Source organism: Misgurnus anguillicaudatus, chromosome 21 (genome assembly GCF_027580225.2).
Source record: "Misgurnus anguillicaudatus chromosome 21, ASM2758022v2, whole genome shotgun sequence".
Taxonomy (NCBI): Eukaryota; Metazoa; Chordata; class Actinopteri; order Cypriniformes; family Cobitidae; genus Misgurnus; species Misgurnus anguillicaudatus.
In genome coordinates, this window is record NC_073357.2 from 10393279 (window position 1) to 10407760 (window position 14482).

General features: G+C 34.4%; 1 protein-coding gene across 4 annotated transcripts in view; it reads right to left on the reverse strand.

Moving 5' to 3' along the window:
- Positions 1-14482, reverse strand: part of LOC129432148 (3'-5' exoribonuclease HELZ2) — a 122178-nt gene that overhangs the window by 26690 nt on the left and 81006 nt on the right. For all 4 annotated transcript variants that reach the window (XM_073859230.1, XM_073859233.1, XM_073859232.1 and 1 more), the window contains 2 exons: positions 14325-14413; positions 14038-14169 (listed from right to left, as the gene is read on the reverse strand). In XM_073859230.1, the coding sequence (XP_073715331.1) occupies positions 14038-14169; positions 14325-14413 (221 nt within the window). The remainder of the gene's footprint in view (positions 1-14037; positions 14170-14324; positions 14414-14482) is intronic.

Genomic DNA, 14482 nt, shown 5'->3' on the forward strand with positions numbered 1-14482 from the left:
ATTTTATGAAATACATTACTTTATTATAAATTCTGTGTAATTAAACCTCAGAAAAATAAGGCTACTAAACAAAAGCAATAAATTGTATAATTTAAAATGTTTTGTTTCATTCAAATTTTAAGTTTTAGAATATTTATGTCAATCCACTGTACACAAGGGAGGCCGCAAAAAATGTTTGATAACAACTGCATTAAAGAACTATACGTGTACTGCTGAGCATTAACATGTGTTCCATAGAGAGGAAGATATAATGACTAGTTGCCTATAAATATTGTAATGGTGCAAAAAGTCAATCTTCAGAGCAGTGCTGGTGGCCAAACTTTTACAGTGGTGCCCTCTTAAGTTAAAAAACAACAAAATCACACAACTATAGTATGTGTGAGAATACAAATATGCTATTGTTATAATTTATAATTGTATTTTGACAGCAACACAAACTACAATTATACAAATATGCAATTATATATTATAGCTTATATTTCTGCATCTGTACTTGTGTAGCTAATGGACTTTAGTATACTTTACTTTAGTCAGTATACAGATGTGGCCCTTAAAAATGCGCGTCTCTGAGAGCAGAATGCCGCGAGGACTTCCGAAATTCTGCGAGATCCCGCAGAAGGGGGGTTCGGTGGGGGATGCAGGAAATACAAAAACCTGTAGATGGCAGTCGTGTTTCATGTAGGCCATACTGACGACAATTTGTGTGCTTGACTTCATGCTGAGCGTATACTCTATGATATTGAAGTAACATGACACGGATTTTCTGTGTTTAGGAGATACTCTTTGATGCCATACAAATGCAGGCTTTTTTGGCAAACCTTTCGTTGGCGAAGTTTTCTTTGCCAGTTACATAAACAGTGACATATTCTTCATAAAATTTCGACTCAAACGCGCATCATTTGTCTTATTTTTTTTCCGTGTACTTACAGTAGAAGAGACGTGATATATGATAACTGTCTTATAACAAAATAACTCGCGAAGACCTTTGAAGAGACCGAGCGCATTTACGCAATATCATTAACTAATTTATCTAATTTTACATTTAGTTCATTTTTGCATCTGAACGTTTAATAGCTTTAACATGGTTGTGTTGCGCTTTTCTGCATTACTGAACAGTAGGAATATAAGTAGAAATATAAGAAAATATAAGTTAAGCGTGTTGTGTGTATTTCCTAATTATAAGCCTTTGGGAAATTGCACCAAATCTAAACGTGCATAAAAACATGAACATGTCATTTAAATAAGCGAAAAATCTTTTTTATGAGCTCAAAATATAATGTGCTATTGCAAAAAATTGCCCATCTCTAATGCGAATATTCATCTTTAAAGTTGAAGAAACCAAAAAGTAATGTACTGATAAGCATTCGTCAAACATAAATAAATAAATATATATATTAGGGATGTGCCCGAAGCAGAATACGTTATTCGCAAGGGCACGGATAATGGCTTTAAAACGAATAACGAATTCATCCGAATAACAGAAAAAATATTCGGCCAGACATCATAACGTGTTTACTGGAACAGCTAAATTATAAAGCCCTTAAAGCACGTATAATATGTGTGTGAAGTGAATGAGTGTAATCTATAAAATTACATGAATGACATTTTCTGCGCGTCCCTTATTTAGAAACGCGAGATGTTTTGGAATTAGTTTTAAAACGCTGCTAATATCAAACGTCTTTTAATCCAACTGTTAAAAACTACCCTTTTAGTTTATTTTATTTTATTTAATTACACAAGACCAGAAACCCTTGATAAAATGCTGCACTCTGATAATAAAATATTCGTTAATAACTCCGTGTCTCTATGACTTCGGTCCTCTTTTAATTACTTCAAGTTAAAGCCAGCTTCATTGTCAAGGTGAATATAAAATTAACAAGTAAATAGATAAAAATATGAAAATGTAACATTTTAAAAGCAAAATTTATACTGAAGATTATTATGACATGAATTGCAATTAACATAAAAAGTTAGATAAATTGTAATTGTAAATAACAACTGAAACATTTATATTACATCTTTCTAATTACCTTATTGTTTAAAATCATTTTGCTTGTTTTGAACTAAGTCAAAACTGACTTTAAATAATAGAGCTGTTATTTGAAATTATAAACGAATATCTGATTATTTATTAATTTAGATGAAGATTAATGAGAAAGTTTTTTTAAACAATTCGTTCTGTTCGCGCAAACGCTGTAGGCTATGGACATATTTAATAATGAGCTTAACAAGTTTGTTGTAATGCTTAATATGCTTTCGTAAATTCTTGCCAAAGCAGATGTTTTTTTACTATTCTGTCAGTGCAGGTACTTGCGTGTCTGTGCGTTGCGTTTCGGATCTGTCAGTCAGCGCGAGTCTTGTTGATCTTAATAACTTTTTAACATAAATCAGTCCCGAACTTTATCTCTGTTAATAACTATTTAAACATCAAGCAAGTCCTGCATTTTATTTTCAAATTCCTGCATGTTTTTAAACCGAAACCAAGATGTCAGACATGACACGCATCTTAGTATTAATCATTTCACTCTCAGAAAACGTATTAGATGTTTAATTAATAGAGTACTTGAAAACATCCCACTCATTTAGACAGAATGGGTCATATATGTAATGTGCTGAAAGACACAATAAACGCTTAAAGCGCTCTCAAATTCAACGCACATAGGCACAAGCTGTATGAGGCTTTGAAAATGAGAAGTTTGTTTTCCATGGCTATTATTAATGAGAATCAAGTTATTTGTCTTTTTGATTAAAAAAATGTAATATTATTTTTAATAAATATTTACAGTTATTTAAGTTATAATTATAATAAAAGCAAAAATTCATTTAAAATTGTAAAACAAATTTAATGCTAACTTTACTTACAAATTCAGAAAATATTTTTACAGTGAATAAATAAAACGACATGAAGGAAGTTAATTCCAAAATGTAATTATTGCACATGGTTAAGCTGCTAGTTTTAGCAGCTACCAGTGACAATTAAAAACCACCCACCCCCAGGTCTGCCAATTCTTTGCCAACCCCCAATGCTATAACAAAGGAACTGCAAGAGAATCAAAAGAAAACCGGTTTTTCAAGTATTCACCAGCGTGTGGCGTTTTATTTCCCACCCTTGCAGTTCCTTTGTTTAAATGCAAATCTAGGCCTACTACATGCGCTGTAAGTTATTTTAAATGAATGTTTATAACTTATAAAATTAAGTGGATATCGGGTAACGTAATTTGATATATGTTGATATAACCTGGGCTCTCAAGTCCCACGCATTCGCCATGAGACACGCGCATTTCTGTGAGTTCACGGTCACACGCCAAACCGTGTAAGCTATTTCTCACGCTGAGAAGTAAAATAGAACTTTTCCTAATAAAGGATGTGCTGGTATACACAGAGCATTCCTGTCGAGTTTAGCAGTACGGTTCTTAGGTGTGGTCAACTTTACGCAGCGCCGCAAGAGCCGACAAGCAGATGACATCAGAATACCGCGAGAAATAAGGCAGAGGAGGTTGGTTTCAATCGCTCTCGCGGTACTCTGATGTCATCCACTCATGTTTGAGTCTGTATCAGATAAAAATACAGATTTTGAGGAACAAGTTATTGTTTGGAGATTGTCAATGGACGTTTCTTAGTGGTAAGTTTGTTTTTTCAGTATGGACCAAAACGCCAAATGCATAAAATAAAAATGAAGTAATATTGTAATGTCTTGGCATGATATGTTTTCTAAAATGTTTAAAAATGAACAAATCAGTTGTGCGAAACTACACAGATATATATATTTTTTAATGAAACATATTCAGTGGTTTCAGTGCCTCAGTGCCTCATGGTGGGGTTGAACCGCTGGTTCAGTTTACCCCATTCACTTTGCCCCACAGCCACCATTTTGGGAAAACTGCCTAGTTTAGTAATTCAGGCTAATCTTTAGCTAAATCATTCACATGATTTTATACATTAGCCTATCACCAATATTTATGGTATAAATAATTAGACCTGAAAAAATCTACTTTGACATAACGACCTGGTATGTATACATTTTACTTTAATCATAACTCTTTAATTTTTCCTTCTCTTTAACATAGCCAAACAGAAATTATGGTTGCTACCTGTATTTGTGGTCACACGGCTACAAATCTGGTTGCCTAGATAAAGGGGGTGGGTTAACTTACCCACTGGCTTATTTTGACCCACTCTCCCCTACTTGGTTTGAGAAACGGCCATTGTTTACAGAAGCCGGAGCGCGAGCTACAAACTACAGAGCGAGTGCGCGGGTGCACAATGGTGAAAGAGCAACACACGATGTAAATAACTAAACCAGTGTTCGCAGTACAGACACTTTATATTTTAGCGTACTGCGTACCTTCACTTTCTTTTGCGTGCCACCACTTCTCATGTTGCTGGTACTCTGCTGTAAAGAGTCAAAGGCCGTTTCTATGTGGCGCTGCGCAGACAGTTCGGCACCGAAGACATCAAAGTACCGCGAGAGCAAGTCGAAATGTTACAAATGGTCCGACTTTACCTTTGCTCTCGCAGTACTCTGATGTCATAAGCCGACCAGTCAGCGCCGCACCATTTAAAGTCGAACACACAAAGCGTCAAGGTCTGGGCCCGGTTTCCCAAAAGCATCGTAAGGCTAAGTAGATCGTAAAAACGATTGTACGAATCATCTTAGAATTACGGACCGTTTCGCAAAAGCTTCATAACTTAGCACTTGAAAATCAGTGCTAATCCGGAGTAGTCGTTAATAGAGTTACAAGGTCACCTGCAGGACAACCAACAAATTGCACTCCAGCAATGACGATAATGTAATGTTTTAAATGTATATTTATTTATTTATTGGGTTCTTCATTGTTTATTTGTTTAAATTACTTTAATATAATATATTTAAAATTAAAATGAGAAATCAAATTTAAATGACTAAACATAAATTAATAAAGAAGTAAAACATATTTGGTAAATTTTGGTAAAAGTTTGTACTAGCAAATTGATGAATGGTTCCTACCAATTTGCTTCTATAATTAATCTAGAGTAAAAATAATTGTTTTGAAGTGAAATGGCATCTGATTAAGGAAACCAAATAATATGTACGGTACAATGCAATAATCCCTAATAATAAAAAACATAGATAATAAAAACAAATAATAATAATAATCTAAACTATTTCATAAAATGCAGAATGCATTTCGCAGTGGGAGAAGTCCTAACTAAATACGGAAAAGAATATTTCATTAGGCACAAATTTTTAAAACATTTAAATAATTTTAAACCAATAATTGTTTAATGACTAAACTTAACTAATATTTACTCATTAAACAATAATGGAAAATATTATAAAAAAACATTAGTGCACATCGGCTGAAGATCATTAGCCTAAACAAGCTTCTGCTACAAATTCGAGTCATTCTATAGGTGACATTTCAGCACTTGACAAACGGATAGCGACTCGTTAGTAGCACTTAAAACTCAGCTGCGAGCGATCGTTTAACGTGCATCTTTGGGAAACGTACGTACATGAACAACGAATGTTCGTTAAGTAGCTCGTAGAAACCGCTCTTAAGTGCTAAGTTCAATCGTTATCGGGAAACCCAGCTCTGGAGGAAAAGCATATGCCCGGAACCCACGCACGCAGATACCCTCAGAAAACGGCAGATTCATTAACCCTCACCCACGTGTGCATGTTTGTAAGTAGTAGAAGCCAGCGTGATGTTTGCTTTGACAGTTTTTAATAAAAATATTTAAAAAAAATCAATTGATATTTGACGTCTATTAACAATAATATATTTATATACTATATATACTTATATGACTTGCACATTGTGTGTTGCTTTAGTTTACTATAAAGTGCTCATTTGGTTTGGTGTATTTTGAGTGTGGCAGTCATTCTATTAGCCCCAATCAATCACAAATCATCGCTTCTCCTATTTCTTAGTAGGTGAACTGAATCTAATCTGCTGTCATCTGCAGTTATATTTACAGAGACCAGTATTCATTAGATTTTAAAAACTTTTTTTGCCACTTTTAAAACTGTAAAACTAAATAAAAAATATCATATGATATGCCGAATGAGCATATAAACATATGTTTTCTTGTTCGCTCCACGGGTTTAAACGCCGTTTTTTTCCTAAAGAATAATGTTAAAACTTTATTGGTGGTGGTTGAGAATAATTTATATGGCAGAATAATTTATATTGCATTTTAGCGCAATATAAATGTATCATGTTATTCTTAATATAAGAGAATACTCATATATTTTGACAACACTTTTAACTTTAAAACATACATATAAAGATGCTTAGTACGCTTTGCTTCTGACAACAAGTTTCTGTAATAAATCAGTAAATCAATCATAAAATGTTTTGACAGTGCCGAATAAAATTCTTGTCAATTCAAACAAAGCTGAAAGGTGTATAAAACCGCTTGAATTAACAATATCTGAACTGTGCTTTTTGCATACCTCTACTTTTCTCATGTCTTTCTTTATACCACATTTATCTCTTTAAAATATTGCTACTTTTAGAAATAATTTGTTTGCATTTTTGTGTATACTGCACACTTTATTTACATCATCTATACCCATAATAACATTTTCTACGTTTTTCTTTCAATAAAGATAAACACATTTATTATTGTCTTAACTTAAAACTTTGTTTTTTTAATTTATAAATTAGATTATATATAAATAAGTTTTAAAAACGAATGTCTGAGATAAGATATCTGGAAGGAGACGCAGCGTGTTTGTCTATATAGCCACATGTTATTAAATGTATTATTTTACTCACACATTTCACAAAGTATACAAATTGTAGGTGTAAATATTCATAAACTCAACACTTCGGAGGTGTTTTCCGTCCGTAAAAGCTGTTCGCTATTTTATTAGATGTAGCATACGCTTATAATATAATATAAATTTTAAATTAAAATGTCTGTTCTATTTCTAATCATTTATTTTGGTTTGACCAAATAAAAATACATAAGTGACATTAGGAGATTTTATTAAGTTAATTAATACACTTTTTATATAAATAAGTTTTGAAAAGTGTTGAATACGAATGTCTGAGATAAGGAAGGAGACTCGGCGTGTTTGTTTATAAAGCCACATGTTATTAAATTGATTATTTTACACACACATTTCACAAAGTACATATTGTAAGTGTAAATATTCATAAACTCAACACTTCGGGGGTGTTTTTTGTATGTAAAAGGCGTAGTTTCTCTGTTCGATAATTTATTAGATGCAGTATAGTTTCAAGTCAATTTTAAATAAAAATTTCTGTTCTATGTCTAGTCATTTCTTTTGGTTTGACCAACTAAAAAATACATAAGTGACATTAAGAGATTTTATAAAGTTATTTTAATCCATTATTTTAATGATATTTACAAAGCCACTTTATATTTTTACAGATATGAATTACGGCTGAAAGGATTTTTAAAAATCACAACACATATGCGCAAAAAAGGTATTATTAAAGGTATTATAAATATAAATATGTAAAACTAAAGATATCATATGCCAACTGTACAGTATGTAAGCATAGGCCTATGTTTTCTTGTTCGCTCTGCGTGGGTTTAAACACTGTTTTTCTAACGAATAATTTTTAAACTTTATTGGTGGTGGTTGAGAAGAATTCCTCTTTCCATATGTAAAGCATTTTAGCGCAATATACATGTGTCATATTATTGTTCTTAATATATAAGAATACTAATATATTTTTACAACACTTTTAACTGTAAAACATGTATTTTTTATACCACATTAATCTCTTTAAAATATTGATACTTTTAGAAAAACGGACATAATTATAAATATTATGAACAAACAATGAAACGAAGTCAAAATTCGACAACACAAATAATTAAGATATTCATTGTAAATAGAGTTAAGTGTATTAGGCTCACACTAAATTCTCCGTTGCACTAAGTATAAATGCATTGTACATACAGTCATCGTTGTATGCACTGTTATGCTGGCAAAAAGGGGTTGACGTCACTTTGCTGTTTTAATAGCAATGTTAAATATACGGCAATGCCCTTATTAACTTCTGGAAACAACCGCAATGACAACGCATATAAAAAAAATGTAAGAGTTTTTTATGCGCCACCTGGTGGATTTTCTGTGAAGCGAAAAACATTAGGGGAAAAGGCAAAGTAGCCCCCCCGAAAACACTTGCAGAATTCTGCGTGACTCCGCGAGACGATTTGGCGAATGCCGCGGGAGAAAACGCGCATTTTTAAAGGCCACATCTGTATATCCAAGCAATTGTGGAGAATTACTAAATGTCTTTATTGTAAGTAAATTAAAAGTCACTCAGGTTGAAGGAAACAGCTGATGTCTATTAACAAAAGCAAAAGTTGGTATGTATGGTTATGTGTTTCATTGATTTAACACTCAAGCATTCAGCTAAGTAGGTTTTGTTAATGCAAATAAAATTTACGGCAGTTATTAGCATATACAAAACAACAATGTCTTTAGCCTAGATATCTTTGCAATGCTTCAAAACGCAACGCAGCACAATGTCATTTAAGTTGAACAACTGAAGTTACATGATATCAATTGGTATTGTTACACTATTTAAATCACACAGATGAGTTGGTGCCAGCCGCCAGCTATATATTTACACAGGCTTGTGAATGTGAACTGACCTGAAAGTGATGCGCAAGTTTTATTTCGTACTTTTCCATTTGAAGACAGAATGCCGCGTTCTGTTACTGTACAAACAGATGGCGGATGATATCAAAGCATCGCGAGGGGAGACACTCTGCATGCTTTCTAATCGCTCTCGCGGTTCTTTTATGTTTCTCTGTGCAGCGCTATCGAACAAACTTTTGATCATCTGCAGTCAGCTGGGGGGCGGGGATTGCGTACAAACCAATAGGGAGTCGAAATGGTGTATGTTTATACTTCTCATCCAACCACAATCGGATTCATCTGGATGATGCAATTTAAGCCGGAATGTAAAAAAAGAAAACAAGTTGAAATTAATAGAAGTAACGAGGCGATTTTTAAAATGTAAGGAGTAGAAAGTACAGATAATTGCGTGAAAATGTAAGGAGTAGAAGTAAAAAGTCGTCTGAAAAATAATTACTCAAGTAAAGTATAGATACCCAAAATATCTACTTAAGTAAGGTAACGAAGTATTTGTACTTCGTTACTTGACACCTCTGGCTACTTTAACACGCCAGAGGATGCTAACGGGTTTTATTGTTCCCACTGGGATGAAGGCTAACGTGCTGGCTCTATATTGACACGCAAAACCCGATGCTGCACAAGACTTATGGCTACACACACACTGTTTAGCTACTAGCTGATTAAAAATGTGAAATGACGACATGACTTTGTTACAATATATGTTCTACCTGGGAGCTACACCTATGGTATATATATATATTTTTTACCGTTGCTAATCCGCGTTTTTCGGAAGCTTCTGTATTTTTTTTTCTTTTTGCGATCAGTCCCTGTTGGGGTCTTAGATCTAGGCTTTATAATGTTCTCACTTTGTTCGAATAAGGGGTGGGAGTGGGAGGGGTTGGCAGCAGTGTTTACATATAGTGTTATGGCACTTTTCATTTTAATTCTGTTATTAACATTCTACAGTTGCTACATGTTTTGTAACCCTTGCATGTGTATAATTTTTATTTTAATTTCTATTACATGTGTAATGAAGACCGAGGTCAGCCAGTGAGGCTAATGACATGGAATGTCAAGGGATTAAATGGTCCTGTTAAAAGAGCTAAAGTTTTTTCCCATCTTAAATCTTACAAACCAGATATACTGTTCCTACAAGAAACTCATCTAAGACTGGATGATCATATTAGAATTCGTAAAGTATGGGTAAGCCAAATTTTTCACTCCAAATTTAATAGCAGATCACGAGGTGTAGCAATTTTAATTAATAAGAGAATCCAATTCCCATCTTCCGAGGCTATTTGTGACCCCAATGGTCGTTACATTATTGTGACCGGATATCTTTTTCAAGTCCCAGTGATTTTAGTTAATGTCTACGCTCCCAATTTGGAACGACGTTAATTTTGCAAATTCTCTCCTTTCGCTAATTCCCAAGCTTAATACACATCATTTATTATTTGCAGGTGATTTAAACTGTGCTATCGACCCTCAGCTTGACAGATCTAACATCAATAGTAACACTTCAGAGATGGCAAAGACCTTTTCTTTATTTATGAAACAAAATGGTTGTGTAGATCCCTGGAGATTTTTAAACCCACCGAGTAAACAATTCTCTTTTCATTCCCATGTCCATCACTCCTTTTCCAGATTAGATTACTTTTTTATAGATAATTTGCTTATGTCGATGGTCAAGAAGGTTGAATACTCTGCTATAGTCGTATCTGACCATGCACCAGTTCTGTTAGACCTGTATTTCCCTCTGAATATTAGAGAACAGCCACTTTGGACATTTAACCCTCCACTTTTATCTAATAATAAATTCTGTGACTTTATTTCAAGTAACATAGATAATTTTTTGGAACTAAACAAAACAGACACAGTGTCCTATTCATTACTCTGGGAGACTTTAAAAGCTTACCTGAGGGGCCAGATAATATCTTACACATCCTATGTTAAAAAGGAGCATAAAAAGGAACTGCAGACACTGTCCCAGTCCATAATTGATTTAGACAGAGAATACTCTGAGTCACCAACACCTGAACTACGTAAGAAAAGAGCTGACTTACAAACAAAGTTTAATTTTCTATCCACTACTCATGCAGAACATCTAACAATGAAGACACGTGGTTTTTATTACGAATATGGAGACAAATCTAGCCGACTTTTGGCTCACCAGTTAAAACGACAAACCGCTTCTCGGATTATTTCTCAGATTAAAGACTCTAATCAAATTTTGACTTGTAATCCGAAAGAAATAAACAACATTTTCAAAACGTTTTATTCCTCACTATATACTTCAGAATTCCCGGCGGACCCTGAGGATATGAATAACTTCCTAAATTATTTGGATACCCCTTCACTGCAAATAGATCAGATAGTAGAGTTAGAACATGACCTTGAACTCGAAGAGATTAATGTGGCTATAATGGCCATGAAAAGTGGCAAGTCTCCTGGTCTTGATGGCTACCCGATTGACTTTTTTAAGAAATTTAAGACAAAGCTTGCGCCCATTCTCTTCGAAGTGTTTAAAGAGTCTATGGGAGCAGGTTCTCTTCCACCAACTTTTTCGCAGGCATCAATTTCACTTCTTCTCAAAAAAGATAAAGACGCTACCCTATGTGGATCATATCGCCCTATATCACTTTTAAATACAGACATTAAAATTCTATCTAAAATACTAGCACTCCGTTTAGAGCATGTTCTTCCTTTAATAATTTCAGATGACCAAACGGGATTCATTAAAAACAGACAATCTTTTTCTAATATTCGCAGATTATCCAACATAATGTATGTACCAGTCCCTTCTCCGCATCCAGAGGTAGTTATTTCCTTGGATGCGGAGAAGGCATTCGATCGAATCGAATGGCCATATCTGTTTGCAGTACTAAAAAAATTTGGCTTTGGCGATACCTTTATTTCTTGGATCAAGCTACTATACCATTCTCCTTTAGCATCCATTCGGACTAACTATACTCGATCCGACTTTTTTCCACTAACGCGGGGAACGCGACAGGGATGCCCCTTATTCCCACTTCTCTTTGCCATCGCGATTGAACCTCTCTCAATAGTTTTGAAAAACACTACGATGTTTCATGGAATCATAAGGGGGGGCATCGAACACCGGGTCTCCTTATACGCCAACGATCTCTTGCTTTATGTTAGTGACCCGGTATCCAGCAGCCCCTTAATTATCTCTTTGCTAAATCGGTTTGGTGCCTTTTCGGGATACAGATTAAATTTTGAAAAAAGCGAAAGTTTTCCCATTAATAATTCGGCTCTGCAAATTCAACGAGAATTATTGTCTTTTCGTTTTTCTCCCAACGGGTTTAGATACCTTGGGATCAACATGACACGTTCTTTCTCCCTTCTGTTTGAAGCTAATTTTAAAGTTCAATTAAAAGAAATGAGAACTGAGCTCAACAGGTGGAATAGTCTTCCCCTTATTCTAGCTGGCAGGATACATTCTGTGAAAATGACTATTCTTCCTAAATTCTTATACCTGTTCCAAATGTTACCAGTTTTTCTACCAAAGTCCTTTTTCAACTCAATTGATCAATATATATCTTCTTTTATTTGGGAAAATAAAATACCTAGGGTAAATAAACATACTCTTCAGAGGCCCTGTGATGCAGGTGGCTTAGGCCTCCCAAGCTTTATTCATTATTACTGGGCATCAAATATTCAAAAGATATTATTCTGGCTTCATCGGGCAGATACAAATTGGTGTCTAATTGAGGCACAAACATGTAATCTTTCTTCTCTCCCTGCTTTGGTATATTCCTCTTTACCTATGAAAACCTCCCAATTTACAACTAACCCCACAGTGCTGTCAACTCTTAAAATTTTTAATCAGTTTCGGAATCACTATAAATTTCTAACAGCATCAATTTTAGGTCCTATATACAAAAATCATTTATTTCCACCTTCTATACTGGACTCTTCATTTAGATACTGGGAAACATCAGGCTTGAAATGTATTAAAGATCTTTATGCTGAAGGCGTATTCAACAGTTTTGAGAATCTCCGAAGATTGTATGACCTTCCACATATTCATTTTTTCAGATACCTTCAAATTCGTAGTTTTATCAAAAACAAATTCCCACCCTTTCCAGATCTTGCCCCCTCCTCTCCTTTGGATAATCTCACCTCTTGTTTTACTAATAAAGGGTTGATTTCTATTTTATACTCCCAGCTTCTGTCCCTTCAAACACACAATTTGGATAAGATCAAATCCAGATGGGAGAACGATCTAGCTATAGAACTATCTGAGGATTTCTGGGGAAAGGCACTTAAAACTATTCACTCATCCTCTTCTTCAGTGAGACTACGACTTATACAATTTAAAGTGCTGCATAGGGTTCATTTGACTAAGGCGCGGCTAGCCAGAATATTCCCTGGTCTAGACGCTTCCTGTGATAGATGTTCCTTTTCCCCAGCCAACCTGTTACACATGTTCTGGTCCTGTCCTTCACTGGAGAACTATTGGTCATTGATTTTCAAAGCCATTAACGAGGCCCTTACGGTGACGCTGGAGCCCTGTCCTTAAATAGCCATATTTGGTACTCCTAGTGACGATATGGACACCACCCTAACCACACCCCAAAAGAATGTTATTGCTTATATCTCCTTATTAGCCCGTAAAAGAATTTTACTTAGCTGGAAATCTCCTATTCCTCCATCTGTGTCATCCCGGCTGGAGGATGTAATGTTCTTTTTAAAATTAGAAAAGATTAAATTCACACTCAGGGGATCTGCAGAGGGATTCTATATTAAATGGGATCCTATTTTGTCATACTTTAAAAGTTTGAAAGAATTACCTGATTAGTGGGGTTGTCCTCTATTGTTATTATTATTATTTTTGTGTTTTTTTCCGTTTGCTTATTTATTTCTTCTACCCACTAGTTAACCTATGCTGTATATGCATTATCCCAATGACAGTCCGGTTTTCATCTCCTTTACATAATGGAAGCCATGCACGGGTCCTAATTTTATTGTATTTGTTAAGCTTCTGTAACCAGGAATTATGTTTTTTTTTTGTATCCATGCTGCCTGGGGAGGGTGTATTCTATGTGTGTTAGTATATAAATATACTGAAGGGTGTTAAAATTCATTGTCCTTTGTATCATTGTATTTTGCATTATCCTTCTTTAATAAAAAAAAAAAAAGATTGTAAAAAAGCATAACAGGTAACCTTCATTTAATCTTAACTTTAAATACTTTTACAATAATAGGACCTTATATTGTTTATAACCAAGTTGCAAATGTACAATTGAGCAATAAAAACAAAAGTGACAGATGCAAACAACAACTAATGTAGAGGTTAACATTTTGGCAGGGCCAGTGCTGTTGGTTGCTATACTGTAGGGTGTTGCAGGTCCACAAAAAAATCATGAAGTATAAAGAGTCTGCAATTTGTCACAATATAGTACCTGGTGGACCTTGAATCACCGTAAAAGGTTTTCTCAGAGCCGCCTCAACTGCTCTTTTCTGGCTTTCATTCAACTGCTGCAGTTTCAGGCTCTTGTCCACGGTGTAGAAGCTGCTATTTTTATCTGCATGATCTAATATAAATAATAATAATAAATAATAATAATACAATAATTGTATATTCTTAACACAGTTTAAATGCACTGAACCATTTCAAACTGGATCAAACTTTCCCTTTTTTTTTAAATTACATATACTAGTTTAAATGAAGTTAATTCAAGTTGCTTACTGTAGTTCACGTCATTAAGTTGCCCAGCAGCAACACTTTTAACCAAGTGATTAGCCTGTTTTAACTTTGCAATAGCTTGTTCCCTGAGCCTGCAAAAAAAAAACATGCGTTACAAAGCATACAATTAGGAAAAAATCTACTACTAAATGTATTAGCAG